General features: G+C 33.7%; 3 protein-coding genes across 7 annotated transcripts; 1 reads left to right on the forward strand and 2 right to left on the reverse strand.

Moving 5' to 3' along the window:
- The first annotated feature begins 428 nt into the window (after positions 1-428).
- Positions 429-13,003, forward strand: LOC143901175 (uncharacterized). 5 transcript variants are annotated; one of them, XM_077413232.1, is made up of 10 exons: positions 429-458; positions 8,237-8,329; positions 8,792-8,911; positions 9,108-9,228; positions 10,116-10,377; positions 10,857-10,973; positions 11,043-11,133; positions 12,080-12,225; positions 12,415-12,547; positions 12,716-13,003. In XM_077413232.1, the coding sequence occupies exons 4-10, from the start codon at positions 9,120-9,122 to the stop codon at positions 12,764-12,766; spliced, it is 909 nt and encodes a 302-aa protein (XP_077269358.1). In that variant the 5' UTR covers positions 429-458; positions 8,237-8,329; positions 8,792-8,911; positions 9,108-9,119; the 3' UTR covers positions 12,767-13,003. The 5 variants fall into 5 exon arrangements, 4 of the variants coding, with proteins under 4 accessions (XP_077269358.1, XP_077269354.1, XP_077269357.1 ...); XM_077413228.1 differs by lacking the exon at positions 429-458 and adding an exon at positions 6,886-7,100 and having other exon boundaries at positions 7,713-8,329; XM_077413231.1 differs by lacking the exon at positions 429-458 and adding an exon at positions 6,996-7,100.
- LOC143901177 (uncharacterized protein F10E9.5) lies at positions 448-1,501 on the reverse strand. Its single transcript, XM_077413233.1, has 2 exons — positions 1,145-1,501; positions 448-1,062 (listed from the first exon to the last, which is right to left on the reverse strand). Exons 1-2 carry the CDS (start codon positions 1,372-1,374, stop codon positions 570-572), a joined length of 723 nt encoding a protein of 240 aa, XP_077269359.1. The 5' UTR covers positions 1,375-1,501; the 3' UTR covers positions 448-569.
- On the reverse strand, positions 2,184-6,831 carry Tbc1d15-17 (TBC1 domain family member 15/17). The gene is made up of 9 exons (XM_077413227.1): positions 6,675-6,831; positions 5,834-5,926; positions 5,245-5,743; positions 4,608-4,778; positions 4,200-4,294; positions 3,917-4,115; positions 3,621-3,838; positions 3,223-3,537; positions 2,184-3,148 (listed from the first exon to the last, which is right to left on the reverse strand). Exons 1-9 carry the CDS (start codon positions 6,795-6,797, stop codon positions 2,846-2,848), a joined length of 2,016 nt encoding a protein of 671 aa, XP_077269353.1. The 5' UTR covers positions 6,798-6,831; the 3' UTR covers positions 2,184-2,845.
- Positions 13,004-21,297: the final 8,294 nt, after the last annotated feature.

Raw genomic sequence — 21,297 nt, forward strand, 5'->3', positions numbered from 1 at the left:
ATATATAAAATATATATATATAATATATATATATATATATATATATATATATATATATATATATATCAAATATATATATCAAATATATATATATATATTTAGATTCCCATTTTTTAAACAAGTTATAGCTTTAAAATTTGCTTATTTTTTAAGCCAATTTTTCTTGATTTCTTAATTATTTGGTGAAGTATATATACAGATGTATATATTATATATTATCGAAATAGAAAAGATAAGAAAAATTAAATATCTTATCGAGATCATCGAGATGAGCCTCAATATAATGCTATGTAATTCCATCTACAGCTACATAACGACAACCAAGAGACGCAGAAACGTTAAGGTGGCACTCTCTAACGATCGTTCTTTGCATTAACGGAGAAATGTTGGAGTTGGAAGTGTGAAATGGTGTGAGACATTGGAATGCAATCGCGAAAGAGGAGGCAATTGACGCTTCGGTAATGCTGTATTACGATTTATATATTATAAAAAAGAGTTTGGAAGTTTATTTTCAAAATATTCTTAAGTAAACATTAACTGCCAGAGCGCACTAGATTAACTAAGTTGTCCTAAGGTTTGAGAGGAATGTTGGGCCAGTATTGTGGATTCGCTGTATCTTCGTATCGCTCCACCGTACTCCGCAGAGCGGTTTCCATCGCCAATATCTTGGATCCGGCGTCGCCGTACAGCAGCTCTGCCTCCTTGTTTCTCACCTGGGTCTTCTCGGCGGCGCCGACGAAGGGCGTTTCCTCCGAATTCTCCTCGCGCGCGGCCCTGTCAAATCCGTCCTGTTGCCGCATCTCTCGCTTATGCCTCTCGCTCGTCTCAAAGAAGTTCAACATGTCCTCGGTCACATTGAACTCCAGGTCCTCATTATCCGTCCCGAGTTCCGCGTGGTTCTCGTCCCGCGTGTCGTCGTCATTGTTGCCCTCCGTGTGATAATCGTCTTGCCGAGTGTCACGATAGCCGCGATGCCGAGCTAAGAGTCTCACTCGGTCGCGCAGCAGTTTGTTCTCGTGCTCGAGGGCGACGCAACGCGATCTCCACCAGGTTATGCTGTGTCTGCAAATCGGCAAGATGCCTTTTGACGATCGACGATTCTCTTCGACCTTCTCTTCGACGTCTATTTCACTTGTGAACTCACCGTTTCTGCCATTCCTGGGCCACCGCGTAATTCTTCCAGAAAGCGTCGGCCTGCATCGTGCCCGTCGCTAGCGTCTCGCGTGCGTCGGTGACATACTCGGGGAAGACCTTCCAATGCCTTTCGGACCTAACCCTAACCTCACACTTGATCCGCTCGCGCATCCGCTGTTTCTTCAAGCGTCGCTTCCTTCTCTGCTTCCCGTGCCGTTTCGTTTTGACGGCAAATTCCATGCTCGGTCGAATTTTCTTTGTTACGAAAAATCAGCTGAGCATACCTGACAGCCGTATAAGTACGTCATTGTTTACATTCCCAATGCGCGAACCGTACACAAACGCCCATGACATCCACCGCGAAGCGACGGAACTTTTGAAGCAATATATAAATATTTTTATATTATAAAATGAATAAAAATCAGCGATAAAATATCGAAAAAATAATTTTTTAACAAATTGATATTTTTTATTCTATCATGGATCTCGATGTATTTTTTTCTTATCAATTAACAATAAGTTATGACAATTAAGACTTTTTTTAATCAACTCGAATGACTATCGTCGTTATAACAAATCGACCATTGATTTTGGTCCTTCCAAATTGTAATTTTGAATGGCTGGATTCTATCCTTGTTTTACACCTGATGGTAGAATGATGCAATAGCGCTAATAGCGCGCTCCTCGAACGCAAAGCATCATACTTAAGTAATTCATTGCGAAAAATAGCAAGTGATATACCACTTATTAGTAATGTAAAATTACCAATTTCATTCAATATATTTCCAGCTTTGATATAAAATTGCTTTTCAAAACAAAATACTAGTCAGCGCATAATTTAAAGCAAGATGTAAAATTCACCAAATTATTAAGCGCAGAAAAACCCCGCCTGATAATATCAATATTTATATTATGTGTTATACACATTTATCAACGTCAGTTGATATTTATTTGTTAGTGTATTTCTTACTAATTTTCCCCGTCTTTTAAATTATTTTATAGACACTAGACAGAATGACTATAAGAGGGAGAAAACAACACATCAGGAGTATATGAAAGATTAAATAGGTGATTTTTATTAGAAATGTACAGTAATATCGTGAAGCTTTATACAAATCTAGAAAAGAGACTGTAACTTAGGTGAAAGTTACGCGTATATAACACTTATCGAGGTCTGAGGGTGTCGTCTTTGTTATGTTTTCGTGCATCACAATCGTCGCGGGTCCTTTTTCGCGCTAAAATATCTGCACGGCTCTTGAACGCGCAGCGATTATAATCTGTTTCTTCCCTTCCATTTTTTTTCTGTACACGCAGTAAGTGTTATAAATATCTCAAAATTCAACACTACAATTAGTTACTTTTCGAAACTTATCGATTACATTCACATTCTACAGTTTAGAATTTCAATCTCAATCACAATCAATCAATCACAACGTTTAAAGCAAAAGAATTGCATCTACCGTCCAATTAAAAGAAATCTAATCGATATACGTTTAGGAACGTGCTTCCTATCGTTTATGCCTCGAAGCATCGATTTAATTTCGATGAAAGCTGCGTGAAAATTATTGTCAATAATATGTTTAAAATATAAGATAATATGTGAGCTCCCGTTTGCAGATGTAAAGATTGCAACAGATATATTATCCTCCGTTCGCGTAGACTCTCAATCAGTTTTCTGTTAGTGAATGATTATAAAGGTCCAGTCCTGACCTCACATATAGGACATGTTCAATCCGCGTTCAAACGATACCTCGTCATCTCCTAATTTAACATTGGCGCTGCCTGAACTATTTCTTCTCGAATCGCTACGAGGACCATTAGCTCGGACATTATTACTGGACGCTTCGTCATCGCTTCCATTCGTCGATGACGATTTATGCAATGGCTCCAATCCGATAATTACACGAACATCATCAGGAATCTGATGTTCCACGGACATCAGCTGATAGTAAATACCTTCTGCCTTAGAGACTGTCCAAGGCAACTCGATATGAAGTGACAAGTCGTTTATGTGCTGTAAACAGTAATATTACAACAGGATAGATCTCGACAAATTCGCGATTATATCGGGAAAATGCTTTGAGTTACCTTCAAAATTTCCGTAAATCCGTAATTGTTCTCTATTAAAATATTCTTCTCTGTGTCCAAAATAGCTGCACATATAAGCAAATGAAAGTTTTTGCAGGGTAGATCGGTCCATAGGATCTCCCATAATTTCAATATGTCGATCGCGCTAAATTCCCGCTTGAATAATACCAACAACCATCGAAAGCAAAAGAACATGTTGCCAGAATCGTGTCTATTCAGATAGTACGCTAATTGCGGTTCCGTGGTGCATAATAACGTGTACAATTGACACAATTGTGCTTTCATACCTTTCTGATCCATTTCAAAATTAGTGCTCTGTTTTAAAATAATAAAAGTTACTTGCAGGTATACGTACTGCGTATTATACTACGTATGTATGTAGAGAACATCACTCTTACCACTTTATCCATGAATCCAACAAAACACCAAAACGCATCTACTTCATTATCCATTAAAAACAAGATAGGGCTAAGAAGATCGCTCATACCCTGAACATATCCTAAATCGAAATTGTACATTACGTAGGTCATGAGTATGTCGTATAATTGCTCCAAGTGTGGATTATTATCCCCCGCATAATAAGGATGTGTTCTATCTGTCCTGTTAACATCCTTTTCTGAAATAACATTAGGAAATTCAATTTTTAATTCGAAACATAACTAGTCCTATAAAAATAACAATTTTACTACTTTACCTATCAAACTTTTTCGTTCTCTATAATCAGAAAACCGGCTCTCTTGCGCGGTCGTGAATGTACGCCATTGTAATTTCATCGTGAAATACTCGTCAGTCTTTTTCCTCTTAAGTTCTAATCTTTCGTTATGCGTCGATTTCCATGGGTAATAATTCAATAAAAATTTCCATACTTCAAAACGTAACGATGGACAAATACCCTAATGAATTATCATAAATATATCATAAAATTATGTTTTCACCATATAGAATACTTATTGATGAAAAAATATTTAGACGCATACCCCTCGAAAGATAATTTCTTTGACAGCTTTAGGATTAGTGATTCTTCCTTGTCGATCTTTACATTTCTCCCACTGTTCTTGTGTCAATGGCGCACCTGACAGAATTATAATTTTTATTTAAGCGTAACACACACACACACACGCACACGCGCGCACACACACACACACACGCGCACACACATATATGAAGCCATATATAGGGGTAAAAGCCATAGTGGTGTAAGTCAAATTTTTTAAGATATTGACTCGTGTGCATAGATGCAAACTATACAATATATAAATTGCAATATATAAATTGCTTATGGTTTTTACTCCTCCATATATACACAATTAAAAATGTTTATAAGCAAACATCCTATAATATAGTTATATCTGAATTTTTGAATGTATACAATAATGTATTATTACCACGTGGACATGGTGGTCGCGGAGGTAGGTCCACTCCAACTCCAATCACTTCGTACTCTTCTCCAGATCCTATAGACACAGATACATGCGGATGATGATCGATCGTAAGAGACTGATTTAATAAATCGGCGACTGCTTCTTCAACTGGTCGCTTTACTGGCTCTTTATACACTGTAACATTAGTAATATACGTATATGAAACTTTTACCGATGTAATGAAAATTAGGATCTATTTATTACTGACGAAGGATAGAGGAGAAGAACGATCAATGTCCATCCAGAGTAATTTCGAGAAAAATACAATTTTAAGTTTCAAGACACCAGATATCTTATATCTTGAAAATAGTACCGACAGTGCAAATATCAGAATGCGTAGTGTTTACCTAGTGTTTACATTGTATTCTGGACTTTAATGGTTCTACCTCACAAGCGCGCGGACTATGATCGTTTTCTCCCAGAGCGGTACATCTTTCGGCCTTATTTCCCATGAATTGTAACTGTTCTCGATCAAAACAGATAAGAACTATGAAAGTTCTTTGAAAATGTCACAAGATAGCATGATCAGATCAATTTCGATAAAAAGTGGACTTTGATCCTTCAGATGTATTCATTACAGATTACTAATCTGTCCTCTTACACCAGATATCTGCGAGTTTGCTGAATGCCTCCAGCGTTGTTTCATAGGGACGATTATGTAAGTTTTTCACAAACTTCCACACATAATCAGAAGCGTTCTCTTGAAACAGATCTAACTCGGCGAAGGATTTCTTCAATACAGTCTCAACTTCGTCCATCACCAGATATAAATTTTTGTCCGAGCGTGATTTTACAAATTTAATAAATCCCTTCAGCGAATTTACAAAACTTTCAGCGTTAGCCAGCTGAAAGAAGGCAACGTAGGTGGTACCGTCCCTCTGCATAAATATGAGCTGCTGTCCACCGTGATTCACGCGAAACGACTTCAAGTCGGAGAACAATATTTTAACGGTTCTCGTACGTCCGGAGTCCGGACCTTCTGAATTCGTGCGAGTCCTTCTCGTATGCGTATCCACTAAGGACCATTCTGGATCTTGATCTTGCCACTCCGATACCACGGAAACTTCGACAGGCTTCCATTCTATGCATTTGCCGAAACTCTGCGATGCAAAAATAAACAAGCTTCTTATGACAGGTTTGCGTATATATATATCTACATGTTTACATAACATGTAATAACAGAATCTTACATATTCCACGATATTGAGCGTTCCTGAACTGTGAACCTCGTCTTCTCTGGCATTTGCTCCACGAAGTACAACGCCCGTATGGATGCAGAGATCCTGGTATCAACAGAATTAATGATAAATCAAGGATTTGCAAGAAGCAATAGAGCTACCCAGGTAGTACATAAAACTCATAATGACATCATCAGGATGACGTCACCAGGACTTTATTCGTCACTTAAAAATCACTTAAACGCTATTTTAACGTCACTTTGATCTCATTATGACTCTGTTCTGCTTGGGTAGATACATCTCTGAAATGTAGAACTGCAGGTTCGGAAATTCGGAACATTATAACGCGAGTGCTGCTGCTGATGTAATCAAAGACAATGGCCAACAGTGAATTATAGATACTATTTGTAACCAAATAACGAAATATCAAATGTAAATTGTAGTCCTAAGCAAGAACCACCTGCGCGTCGATCGTTCGCGAGGTGCCGAGAGTCGAGTCGCGAACCTAACCTCTCTGGCCAAACAGAAAAAAAAACGCTCGGAGAGCGAGACCAAGCGAGACCGTCGATCGGATCGAACGCCGGGCGTTCGCGGTCACGGTCGATCGGTCGAGGACGCGGAACGCGGAACGTCGAAATTCCGCGCCCGCCGTCGAATCGCGCGACAGTTTCGCACACGGGTGTACGTACACGCGGGCGGGTGCACTCTCGACGAACGTGTCATCCCATCCCGCCCGTGCGATCGCACGCGCGGAACGCGAACACGTTACGAGCACAGCCCGGCGCTAAGCACGCGCCGTCCACGTTCACCCGCGCCACGTCGGGAGGAAGAAACGGGGCGTACCCGCGCTCACCTTTCCCTGCTCCGTGGGCTCGAACATCTCGGGCCTCGCACGATCAGCCGTCGTCCTCGTTGAATTCAGCTCCCTGCACTCGCTCTCATCGCAACTGTCCCACATCGCGGCACTGCCCTTCATCCCGCTTCCCCCTCCTTCGCAGTTCGCAGTCCCTCACTCTCTCTCTCTCTCTCTCTCTCTCTCTCTCTCTCTCTATCGCGCGCGCGTCCGAGGCACCCGTCTCGCTCGCTCGCGGGTCGCGGGCGCCCGGCCCGCCGTTTATTGCGCGGCTATGATCCCGCGTTGCCTCGCGAATTAAAGTAATAACGAGCGCGCTGCGAGGAGGGACCGGATGCTTTTCACCGAGTTGAAACTGCGGATCCTCCGCTTCTTGGGGCGAGCGGCGAACGTGACAGAGAACATTCCCGAACATTCCCACGCATAGTAAGGAGAATTGAAAAAAGAATTCTTTTTATAGTTTATATATATACATATATTAAAAACATAAATATAGATGAGAAGAAACAAAAATGTCTAGAGCAAAAGTTTTTAAATTTTTCATTTTCTTCTGCATTTCGCGCGTTTATACATATTCTCTTATATGGTTTCTTTATAAGTAAGCTCTTTTAATGCCATTTTCCGTTAAAAGAATTGATAAATAGTTCAGTCTTTCATTTCTCATTTTAGATCTGTACATACCTATACTCATAAGTATCATTATTCGGTATAATTGTCGTTGTTTAGGAGCCCTTTTCGTTAAAAGCCCTGATATGCTTAAACACATTGTAAGCTTCTATATAAGCTTCTATATAAATCCGTCCCTGACGTGAACACAAATATTTGAACAATTAGCTTGTAATGCAGTAGATATTAAATTCATGGTTTACTATTACTTTTACAAAATTCTTTCTTTGCTTAAGTGTTTAAATCCATACATTTTTATATTCTAAAATTTTATAATTTTTAATAAAAAAAGGAAGAAAGATACTGGATAATAGAAAAATATATAAAACAAAATTATTTATTTTGCTAGGAATGATATTATATACTTTACAGATCGTTGTTTTATAGTAAACATCATATTTTTAAAACATTGTTATTCTGAAGAATTTTAAAAGTAACTTACGACTGCACCCGTTGAAAGAACGAAGATCAATACACCACCGGCAAGTAAGAAACGGTTACTGCGCTTGCGTAACTTTCACTTCAAAACTTCTCTCGTGGATTATATTCTATGAGAAAGAAACATCTGTCGAATTTCTGTCGCCATTGAATCGATTACTTAATCGGCGACCGCATATAGTGTTAAATTGTGCAATTGTTTCAATTTCACGAAGGTATTTCATACCTTTTACGCAATTACATTAAATTACGGAATTATCTCAAATTGTAGAATGTTAATATTTTTGCTAGAGGAAAAGACGTAGGAAATATAGATATAAATATTTAATAGATCAACCAAATAGTGGGGATAAGCAAACCTTCGATTCTTTTATTTTCATTATATGTACTCTGATGCTAGCAGAGAGATGATCAGTGTCGTGGATAAATATTTCAGTCTCAACCGAACTTTTTTGCAGAGTGTTGGTTTATGGCCTTACCAAAAATCGAAACTTGCCCGACTACACTCATTTTGTTGCATTAGTATTATTGTAACGTTTATTATATTTCAGGTATGTTGATATTCTGATTGTATTATTTTATTTAATATACAGGACATTCTCGATATTTTCTTCGACTAATTTGGAGATGTTTCTTTAATAAAAACATAGATTGAGTGACAAATAATTGAGTATCTAAAATTCCTCTAAATTAAGCTACAAAGATGTTAACGAGTAATCAAATCTACGTTCTTTCAATAATATTAATAATTCTAAATAGATTGTTAAATATATGAGGCACTATCAAATAATCATAAATTATTGTTTTACATTTTACAATATTAAACAAAGTAGAATGGTCAATTATCGGCAAATAGAAAACAGATAGAAAGCAGCGCGAATTGTTTCAAGCGTTTGGCTCCAATAAATCAAACATTTTTACATCGTATGATTAGGCAGAATATACATAGATTACTTTGATAAGAGATAAAAATATGTATGTTTCTAACTTCTTTAGAAAATTATTGATTACAGTTTACAACATTTATAACTACTAAATGTACTACAGACCACATTATAAAGATTTTCGCTTTGTCTTCTGGTATCAGTGCCGCTGTAATAAAATACAACTCGTTTTGCGTTAACAGTAATACCGTAAGTTAATTATTTATTATATTTTTTTAAAATAAACTTTTATAATTCTACAAATATTATAATTTTTTTATTTTAAATTTTTACTAATTGTTTCTGCTTCAGCATACAGGCTGCGGAAACGCTTGCCGCTTCCGCGATTTGTGTGTAGGAGCTGTAAGAGATACAAAAATAACATAAGATCTTATTAAACAAACAGATAAAATATTTAATGGAGCAACTTCAGTGTATTTATGATGATTTAATGGACAAAAACGAAATTTCCATCATAGATAGATATGCGGACATCGCAAAACGTTATACGATTACATTATTTACAAGTAAGACAATATGTTTTATCTTTTATTCGTTTTATATCTAAACTATATCCAAAAGTTTGAAATTTTTATAACATAAGAAATATTTCAAATTCAGCAAAGCGCCATTTTTAATTTAAATTTATTTATAAATATATTAAAAGGTATAATAATGAAAACAGCAAGAATCAATTCTTAAAATTTTTTTAATTAAATAGTTTATTCTGTATTTTTTTTTCCAATAATTATATTTATGTGATTAAGAGATAAAATTATTTGTATATTCTTATTATAATAAAATGTATGTAATTTTATCAGATATCAAATGTCTTATAAAATACAATACAATATCTAACAATTGTGTGTAAAAAGCATTTCATTTTTTTAAAGTAACTTCAACTTTGTTTCTATAAACAAAACAATTTCCGTCGTCAGCGAATAATTCAAAATAAGTCGTTTTATTTTTTACTCAACTGGCCAATTGAAACAAGAATTCGGTCGAAACGTTGTGCAATCTTGTTTCAATTGGCCAGTTGGGTCGAAAATAAAACGACTTATTTTGTTTCTATATTTTAAGAAATATGATTGAGGTAAAATAATATACATATATATAGACATTGCACTAAAATGTAGAATAAGGGTGCATGATACTTCTCATAATTTTTTATAATGAGCAACAAATGTTAAAATAATGAATATTTTATTTGCTACGTAGATAAAAATAATTTAAGACATTAAAGACAATAAAGAAGAGACACATAGTAACTTGTATAATAAAGATTATCACCTATTTGTTTAAAATAAAAAGATTTGCGTATAAAATATTTTATGATGTTATATTTATAATTATAACAAGGAAAATTTTCAAGTCGTTAGTATATTTTATATTACCATCTTATAATGTTATTTAGTGATTATCGTTGCTGGTTTATTTATTTTTGTGGGTGCCCAAGTATGGCCAGATTTTATACACATTATATTATCTGCAAACGTATCTCGATCACGTAATCTGCAGATCTCCACTGAATATTTTATCGATCAAGAAAGATATTTTTTCTTATCGCTCTTCCATATAAATGCAGCTATGATCATAGGATGTTTCGTATTGACAGCGACAGGAACAATGCTAATTGCATATCTTCAACATGCCTGTGGAATGTTTAAAATTGCTAGGTAAGATAATGAATTTAAGAATAACCGAGAAATTGAATTTAGGAATTAGTTCCGTTTTCCATTAACATTCACATTTGAGAAACATTTTTTTAATGCAAATATTATGTCTTACTTTGTAAATAGAAGAATGCTAAATATAGGAACTCTAAATAATTGACATATTAAAATAATAATAATAAAATCTTGATTTTTTAATTATAAAATACAGTATATGTTAAATTACTTTTTAGTTTTCCGTTAAAAGTGCAATTTCGAATAAAATAAAGTATATTATATTTTTTTTATATTTCTGTTTATATTTTAAAATTTTTAATAGGGTTTACATAATATTACGAATATTGCAACTTTAATATGTTTGTATAAAATTTTTTTACTAATATTAACTCAACAATATCATAATCTGTTGCTTTTTTAAAATTATTGCCTATTTTTCCATAAAACTTTACATAATTATTAGTAACTAAATTATATATTTACAGTTACCGTATTGAGAGAGCGATACAGATTTATATACCAAAGAATATTAACATGCAGAACGAGATTATGGTTTATAAAGGCATAATTCGTGCTGTAGATATTCATCGAAAAGCTATGATGTTGGTATTTGCATGTTCTACATATAATATATGAATAATACTTGCAATAACACACTTTTGTTTTTAAAGATTCTCTAACTGTCTAAAATCTAAATTTGAAATATCATTCATGTTTTTAATCGCAGTCGGAGTGCTTAGTTTAAGTCTAAATATTTTTCGAGTAAGTTTTTGTTCTTACTCATAAATTCACATTTAATAATTTGAATGTTATTTCTTTATATTGCTTTATATTAATAATTTTATTATTGTTTTTTTACTAATAACAATTTTAATATCTTATATTAAGAATTTTAATATGACAATTGTAAAAAATGTTCTAAATTTTGGTTTTAATGCTATTAACATATCCAATGATTTAAATTTAAAATTATTTGACTTTAACATTTTTATGCAGATTCTAAAATTATTTAAAAAAATTTTTTTACATTTAATAAGAATAACAAGAGAATATGATAACTTTAATAGGCTACCTCACTCCGATTTTGATGAAATTTTATAAAAAAATAGGTATTTATAATAATTTCTAAATGTAGGTGTAGCCATTAGTACAGAGTTGCGGAAATGCCTTGTTTCCAAGAAATTATGATTTTAATTATTCGACTTAATTAACGTTTTTCAAGATTTTGATATAAGAAAATAAAAACGAATATCTCTAATTATAATTGAAATTTCTCGAAAACTAGGTATTTCCGTTACTTTATATTAGTGACTTCGACTACATTTAGTGTATGAATATATCATAAAATTTCATCAAAATCAAAAGAAAATAGCCTTCTAAAGTTGGTTCAAATATTAATTATAACAAGAAAAAAATTGCTATTAATTTTATAACTCCATTTACTATATATAACTTATTCAAAATATTTCAATAATGTGTGTAACAGGATTGTACAATATTAAAATTTACATGAAAAATAAATGTGATTTTATTAAATAATATTATAATATCCAAAAAAATTAGACATTTTATATAATAGTTATAAATGATAATTTATTAGTAAAATTATTAAAGGTCAATACATTAATTTATATAGTTAATTGCTATAAAATATTTATATTATGTTTCTATTAGGAGTTGATCTCAGTAGTATATTCGTGTGTATTAGGTCTTTCAGATTGTATTATTCGGATATAATTCTGAAGAATTTTTAATGAATCTTGTAATTGCATCTATCTGTTTTCTATACATGTTTATGGCCAATTTTATCGGACAACAAATTATAGATCACAATAACCGCGTATTTGCCACTGCGTAAGTAATATATTTACTTTATATCCTACATACATTTACAAATTTAACTACTATCATAAAAGAGAAAAATAAAGTAATAGATATTAATGTATATAGAGTACAGGTGTATAGGATATACATATGATGTAAAAACCCCATGTATATGTACTTATTTTTCCGCAATTTTTTTTATATTGTTATTACTTTTAGATACAAAGTTCGGTGGTACGCAACTCCTTTACACATACAAAGATTAATATTATTTCTGTTACAAAGAGGCAATAAGAATTTTGGCCTGTGTATCGGTGGATTGTTCATAGCATCTATAGAATGTTTTGCCACGGTACAAAATATTTTATATATCATGTTTTATACACCAATATACAAATATTTTATATATGATACAGTACCAATAATATTATATACAATATATACCTACAATAATTTTGTTTTATAATAAATTAGACATATTTTAATACAATGATATGAGAACAAATATAATTTGTTACAGCTAACCAATGCATCCATATCTTATTTTACTATCATGTATTCAATGCGATAATAACAATATAATGTCTCAATTAATATTATAATTATGAGAAGTTAACGAAAGACAGCATTCTATATATATATGAATACTGCGTGTTACATAAAGGATGCGAAAATGATAAATAGAAAATGATGTTTTTACAACGTAGGATACTTAACGTAAGAAAAGAAGTAATTAATATGTATTTGCCTTTACCTTAAATTTTTATAAATTATATGATAAAAATAAAATGAAACAATAATGACTATATTTTACATGTTATTTGTTTTCTCTAAATTACTAGTTTATGTTACTATTACAGTACTATTTTAGCATTTTTAGAAATTTTAATCTAATTTTATATTATATATTATTTAAATTTTTATTTTATTTCTTTTTTATACTTTGTGTTATGAAAATAGACATTATTTTAAGTTCTGCCACTGTTGTTTAATCTTTTGTTTAATATTTAAATTTATATTCTTTTATATTTTATAAAACAATATTTATATATGTATACATGTGTAATTTAGAAGAGTAGTTAGATATATGTATATAAACTATATATGTTATGTACATACATATATAGTACTCACAGTGTAGTCGACATAATACTTTCAAGGAATTCTCACTATTAAGGATCAAATGTAATGTACGAATGTACCTACATATCGAATTGAAGCATGTGGGAAGCATATAAGAGTCGCTCAGACATGACTACTGCGCATGTCGAATTTTTACATCGCAGGACTTTTCTCGTGAACAATATACTATGAGAAAAGAACATCTGTTGAATTTCTTTCGGCTATTGAATCGATTACTGAATTGGTGACTATGTCTCGACGATATAGTGTTAAATTGCGAGCATACAGTTCTAACAGCAATATTCCGTACTTTGCATTACAGTTGAACTAAATTAAGGAAAATAACTTAAACTGTAACATTACTAGTAATATTCAATTTTAATGTGTGTTGCAATTTAAGTTATTTTCCGTAATTTAGTTCACTAGAAGAAGAAATATAGCAAAAAATATATATGTATAATTGACCGACCGAAGGTGGTAGGGGGATACACAAGAAGAACTTCATCCACTTTATCCCCGTCATAAGTATTTTAGAGTTAGCAGAGAAATGATCATGGATAAACATTTTAGTTTAACTCGAACTCTTCTGTTAATAATTGGTCTATGGCCTTATAAAAAATCGAAATTTACTCAACTTCAGTATATTTGTATTCTTATTATTTTTACAACTGGAATTATATTTCAAGTATGTGTGTCAATATTCTAATAGCTATGCAATATTCTAATTCCCTTGCTACATGCATTACACAGAGTATATATATATATTAAATATATCAAATTGATTTATGCTTATAATTTTTTTAATAACAATTTACACAATTTACATTTTCTCAATTAGAATACCAATAAAATTATACGTGATTTAACATGAAAGATAACATTCTAGAAATTTAACTAGATAATGAGGATTTTTATTCGATATATTTATTTAAAAATAGACGTTTCTGATTTTATATTTATAATTTGTAGACGAAATATAAAATTATATGTAAAGGAATTTATACTATTCTAATTTCTTTAGAATATTATTATCAAGAGACACGGTAGTGTCTCGCGCCAAGTACACGCGGAGCGAGACCGACCCGTGACTCTTTTACGCGACGCGACGGGTTGCGAGTACCCGAGATGTTGAGATCTCGATAACGAGTGAACGAATCAAGTTCTAAGTAGGCTTGATCGATAGCTTGGGGTCCAATTAGGGGGGGGTTTCTCTCATAATATTCCGCTACGTGCCCTACGAGCGGAGATATTGCGACGCAAAGTCCAAATGCGAAAATTTTTTATTAAGATACTCAACGCAGACGTTATATGATGACGTCATAATCAGAAACGTTACTTTCACTTTTTCGACGCTGGCGGCGCAGGTATCGCCAGTTTCGATATCGCGCGCGTATTTCGAAATTAGGTCGATAGACTTATCTGTCAGGAGGAAGATTTCTATTTAGGTAAATTAGGTACATATATAACTTTTAAAAAAAAGGTAAAAAAAGGCGCCAAGTACACGTATAGTAGTGTATATGTTGTTACCTAAAAAAAAAAAGAAAGTGGTAGTATTATACCTCGAAAAAACCTAAGTAACAAGTGGTAGATCTTTATATCTCGAAAAATCTCGAAAAAATCTAAGCAGTAGTATCTTTATTTCCGAAAAATTATAACCCAAGTGTTACACGTCACAAAATTATGTTACCTTATCAAAAAGAAGAGTCGCGCTTCAAGTGATCCATTACAATTACAAAAAAGAAATGATATCTCTTTAAATTAGAGCGCCAATTACAGAGAGAACATGTATATTGCCTCAAAAAATAATTGTTGCACTACTTTGAAAAATCTTTACATTGTGTAAATTAGAAAAGAATGTATAATAACAATTTTATAAGATTAAAAAATTTTATTTAATAATACAAGATATTTAAATACAAAGTTATTTACATGTGTATTTTTTAATGGCCACAAATAATTACAGAGGTAACAGTACAAAATAAAAATATTTTATTAAAATACATAAATTTTTCTTGTAAAAAAACTTGGCGCTGCTAGACCTCGAAATTTTAAATTTTAAAAACCCCCCCTAATTGGACCCCAAGCTATCGATCAAGCCTACTTAGAACTTGATTCGTTCACTCGTTATCGAGATCTCAACATCTCGGGTACTCGCAACCCGTCGCGTCGCGTAAAAGAGTCACGGGTCGGTCTCGCTCCGCGTGTACTTGTCGCGAGACACTACCGTGTCTCTTGATATAGATGCTTTATAAATAAACATAATACTATTACGTTTACAATGCAATAATCAAGAGACACGGTAGTGTCTCGCGTTAAGTACACGCGGAGCGAGACCGACCGTGATCAAGAGACACGGTATATATATGACTATAATAGTCGTAAGAGCCTATATACGTTTCGTTCTCTGCCCTGATGCCTAACAAATTTTGCCGCACGTGTATCATTTCGCGCGTGGATCATTTTAGGATATTTGACTTTCATATCTTAATTCATTAAAATCAGAATTTTCGAGTTTGCTAATCTCAAAGTCATACACATCTAACACATCTTATAAGAAATGATCAAGATTACAGATGGGATATTTATTAAATTACAATTTATAATTTTTCAATTTTAATTTATAATTTTTATAATTTATGTAGTACCTCGAGTACCATAAAACAAGCTCGCAGTTCAAGCACTTCGCAAAAATGAAACCAATTGAACAATAAAAATCGATGTTAACTGAACTGTGGAAATTCATAGCAGAAGAGTGATCGGCGTGCATATCATTTAAAAATTCTATTACAGATCAGTGGTTATGCCATCAGACAGATATAATGTAATTACATATTTTAGCAAAATTTATCGCACGTAAACCAAGACAAACGGTGCGCACGTAACGTATTGTTTTAATATCATGAATAAAGGATAAATAAAATTGTACGAACGCGATGTTACGAAATTCTAGATGGAATTTTCCTTTGCTAGAAAAGTGGCATTTTAATTGAGAACTAGTCGAGATCTTCATCTTACAGTACTTTGAAGTTCCGAAAGCATCACGCGACACAGTTGTTGATCTACCGCTCGCTCGTTATGTCGTTCGCGTATAAATCTCATATGATAATATCGATATAGATAATCGCGCAGATAACCATGTGTACATGAGCAATAATTACATATCACTTGCTACTCGTGAAAAAAAAACGTCGCCGTGCTGCGCACCTACACAGCAAAATGCGCATTTGTCATTTTTCTATACAGAAATGTTTACGTTATAAATCTTTTCTTCTGCAAAAAGTCTTGAGTGAGACGTAGAAATGTCCAAACTCGACTTATATTAGGCATGTATACGCGCGAGATTATTACAACGGATATAAAACGCTGTTACAGATAAAACATCTGTCTGCCTCTTCTAGATAAAACAATGGAAACTTTCGTTTACGTAATTGTCAATATCGCGATGCAGTTGAATCGACAGTAATACGCGCGAGGAAGGACGGCCACGCCGAGGACGTACCCAGGACCTTTGTGTGTCTAAACTCTTTGAAATGGAGAACGCGTATACACTCCTTTCACGTACGCGGTCCAAGTGTCACGGCGAGTGCGGCTGCACCGAGTGCGATTGCACCGAGCGCGTACGACGCCCCGTTGTAGCTCACTCAACCTTGTCGGGACGCACGGGAGATTACTGGTCGATGATGGCTGGGGTATCCAGGTATCCAGGGTGGCGAGAATTCGAGAATGAGCGCCAGCGGGATTCGGCGATTCTTAAAATATGTAATGCCGAGAATATATGATTCTTAAGCAATGAAAAATTCTGGCACACGATACATGGGAATACTTACGACAGTCTCGGAAATATAAGCAATTCAAATTAATCGTTGGCGAGTAGAATTTATGCATTTAGAGCAATAAGACACATTAGACACTCTGTATCATTTTAGTAAGTTTCCTTTAGTTTAGCTGACGTTGATTTTTATGCGCAATTGATTTGTTTCTTCTTTATAGTATAACGTACGATATATTCAGATAAAACATAATGCAACATTTATGCCAATTTTCATAAGTTAGAATAATATATTAAAATTTTTAAAAACAAAGGATACAAAGAGATCTACGAACCAAGCAAAATGTACGTGCTTTAATAATGTATTTCAAATTTAAGTAAATATAACAAATGTTTCGACCTGTAACAGGGTTATCTTCAGTGCGATGTAACACAATAACCGTCACTTGAACTAAAATCGATGAAATGTGTGTGTGGTTAGATTACAATTCATTTTAATATTGTTATAGAGAAAATTTTTTCTCTGTAACTGACGGTTATTGTATATTATATCGCGCTGAAGATGAGACTTTGTTACAGATCGAAACGTTTGCTATATTTACTTTTTATAATACATTGTTAAGCACGTACACCTTGCTTGGTTCGTAAACCAATTGTATCCTTTGTTTTTAAAATTTCGAACCTTAAACTGGTTATGAAATTTTCAAGATCTGAAAATATCTAACTATACTGGTGAGGATAACGTCTTTTTCACAAATTTTTATATAATTTTAACAAAAAGTTTTTACAAAAGAAACAAAATGCCAAGTACATAACAAAACAAAATTAACCAAGTACGTAAATGTGTAGATGAAGTACACAATGTAAGTACATACACAATTATGTACTTGGTTAATTGTATTGATCTCATGTTCATCTTTGGAGCAAAATTAACTTAAAAAAAAAACAACTGTTACTTTTAAAGTCCACACATATACTAGTTGTTTTGTTATATACTTGGTTTTTTCTTTCTTTTGTAAAGACTTTTTAGGATTATATGAAAATTTGTGAAAAAGACGTTATCCTCGCAAGTATAGCAAGTTACGCATTAAAGTAAAAAATTTAAATATTATTCTAATTTATAAAAATTGGCATAATGTATGTCTTATCTCAGCTAATATATGTATAGTATCACGTTATATAAAGAAGAAACAAGATCAGTTGCGCTTGAAAATCAACGTCAGCCAAATTAAAAGAAAATTACTGGAATAGTGTCTTAACATATAATTATTGTCGCTTTGATTGTGTAAATTCTACTGGCAACGTTCTTAAAAAGGACGGGGAATGTCAAAATAAATCTGCCAGCTATAATGTGATGGCACTGAAATTTAAGTATTCATATAACTATAATGTATCGTATATAACACTATCATATAACTAATATTAAAATAAAATCATGAGAACAAAAGTTTTGAGAAATACAACCGCGGCAACACACACAAATGTGTCGTGGGATATTAACATTATTTTATTAGTTGTATGTAACTAACATAGTTATATATAAAACTATATATATATATATATAGTTTTATATAAAATACTATGATAATTATATTCTTTTCTTGGCAGGAAAAAAGTTTATATCTAATTATATGTATAATTATTAATTATATCATATTACATATAATTTCATACAATAAGATCTATTTATTTATTTAATTATATGTAATTATATATCAAGATATTTATAACTCCATTTCAAATTATACAACATTATATTAGAACTCTTTTTTGAATAAAAAGTAATTATATGTAATTATATCAAAATATTTATAACTATATCAAATTATGCAAAATTATTTCGAATTCTTTTTCGAGTTGAGATACATCAAATTATATGCAAATTTATTTGCGCTAAATTAGATATAATTATATGTATATACCTAATTTTTATATAATTTTATATATATATACATATATGTACGAGTGTGTGTGTGTGTAATAAATTTTATTTATTTTATTGAAAAATTTAAGCTATTTAACAAAGTTTTAGGCCGGTATTCATAGTCGAATCTTATATTTAAGACCATCTTAAGTACGATCTTAAGATATTATGAACCAATCACAGAGCCAAATTAGCATCTTAAGACATTACTTGAGACGGTCTTAAAATAAGAACCGACTATGAATACCGGCCTTTTAGACAAGTATTTTTTTTCTAAAAAATAAAAAATCAATCGTTTCATAATTGCCATCATGACATGTTTTTTGTATTAGTAATATATTTTTTTTGTTTCTAAATATATTCTTGCGTCTCCGGCAGAATCTTAAGCGGATTTCATCTCTCGTAAAACATGATACGAAGTTCGCAGTCGAGCAGATCAGTGCGAGGATAAGATAAATCTGTAATTTGTGAGTGTGTTTTCTCTTTATTATTTCACTAATTACAGATTTATCTCATTTCTACACCGAACTCTTCGATTATAATGCAGCTGGGTGGAGAACCAGTCTGACGAAAAGTCGATTAGTATATTTCTTCGCGATATGATTGCGCGTCACAGTTCCCGACGGTCATTTGTAATTCATAGTATAATATAATTCATGAATTAATAACGTCTCTCAGAGATACGTTTATTTGCCTCAGCCTTCGAGAGAATTAATTAATAGTCGCATATGACATATACGGCGGCACACAGTCGCTGGTTGAAGTTATATAAGGCTGCGCGTTCTACGATTTGCGATCGACGGTGCCGATTGAAGAAAATCGTTGCAGCGCATCTCTTCTTTCAGGTCTTTGTTCCTCGAGAAACTTCGTTCCTCGGAATCGAGTGAGAACGACGAGTTTGTGCGGCAGCTCGGCAAGTATTTCGAAGCGGAGGAGCATGCGGAGAGAGAAATAGGGAGGAGAGCATCTAAATAGAGGGAGCGAGGCGGCGGGGAGGCGCGAGGAGTCGAGAAAAGTGGTTCCGACTGCGTTTTCTCGGCGTAAGAGGCGTTGCTTCTTTGCACCGCAAATTGAAACCCTCGCTCTCGCGCCGCGAGTGGCTCGATTATTAGGAAGTAATTATATGGGGATACGTTTCGCGTTCCCGAGGAAACGCGTAATTCTCTCGGTCAATTACGGTGAACAGAAAAGTGGCCCCAAAAAAAAATTGGCATTCGAGATGCACGTGCCTTTCGCTCGGCCTCTCGCTGACAATATTGTGACAAAGGCAACAATTGTTCTAATTAAGTGCTTTATTTAATTATAATCGAGCTGCAAAATCGAGTTTACTGTACGCACGCTTTATTTTAGCAACGTAGAGGAAACGTTCGTATTTCATGAAAATGCGTTTTTGCATGCAATAATCTTTCTCTCGCCTTTGATTAATGCCATTTGCCGGCAATTAACTGCTCCGAGAAAATAGACGCAAGTAGGAGTTGACGAACGAGAAGTTATCCCGACTCTTTTAATTTCGGTGCATTTGATGTATTAGGGTTGCAGTTTACGCTTATTAAAATAATTTCTCCATTACTGAACGCTCAGACAAAGCTTTACGGTTCGCGGCAATCTCGTGGCATCTTGTGCGAGTCAATCTCGCTAAGCACGCACGTCGTTCAAGGTACTTACTTTACGCACCAGGACGAAGGTTTCCAATACGTACCACGTCCTTGGGAGACGTTAGTTGTTCAGGGAAAATGCGGGAGAAAAGAGAAATGAGCAATTGACGAACATCCCCCGCTTCTAACATAAAGTATTTTAAAGTGACTTGTATATTGGCTGAGGTAAAGACCAGGATAGGCGATATTTGCAGTTCGAAATTCGCGCTTGCAAATTTGGGTCGAAGTTATTTCCTCGGGAACTCGTCGCGGCAGGTTCCCACGTATTTTCTCTCGGTATTTTCACGCCACTTGAATTACGGGTAACGCATAGACGCGATATTTCGACGAGAATTTTTACGCGTGACTTCTCTAATAATAGCGACGGCCAGAAACGGACGGTTCGATTACATAAAAGCTTACGTACATCTGCTCGTAATTAAGCGATACTGTCTCTGGTGGCCCACCCACGCGAATGCGTTGTCCATTTCACGAAAGCGAGCGAATCGATTGCTTTCGAAGCGCGTTCGGAAGCGTAATCGCGGAAAGCCTTTCTATCTCTCCGATGTATAATGAGTGTCACGATTTCTACCGCGGACAAAGACGAGATACGCGCCGGAGCGTATCAAACATGCTGCGCTAGATCGAGGTCA

This window comes from Temnothorax americanus, unplaced genomic scaffold (genome assembly GCF_048541705.1).
Source record: "Temnothorax americanus isolate GAGA-0224 unplaced genomic scaffold, ASM4854170v1 Scaffold32, whole genome shotgun sequence".
NCBI lineage: Eukaryota > Metazoa > Arthropoda > Insecta > Hymenoptera > Formicidae > Temnothorax > Temnothorax americanus.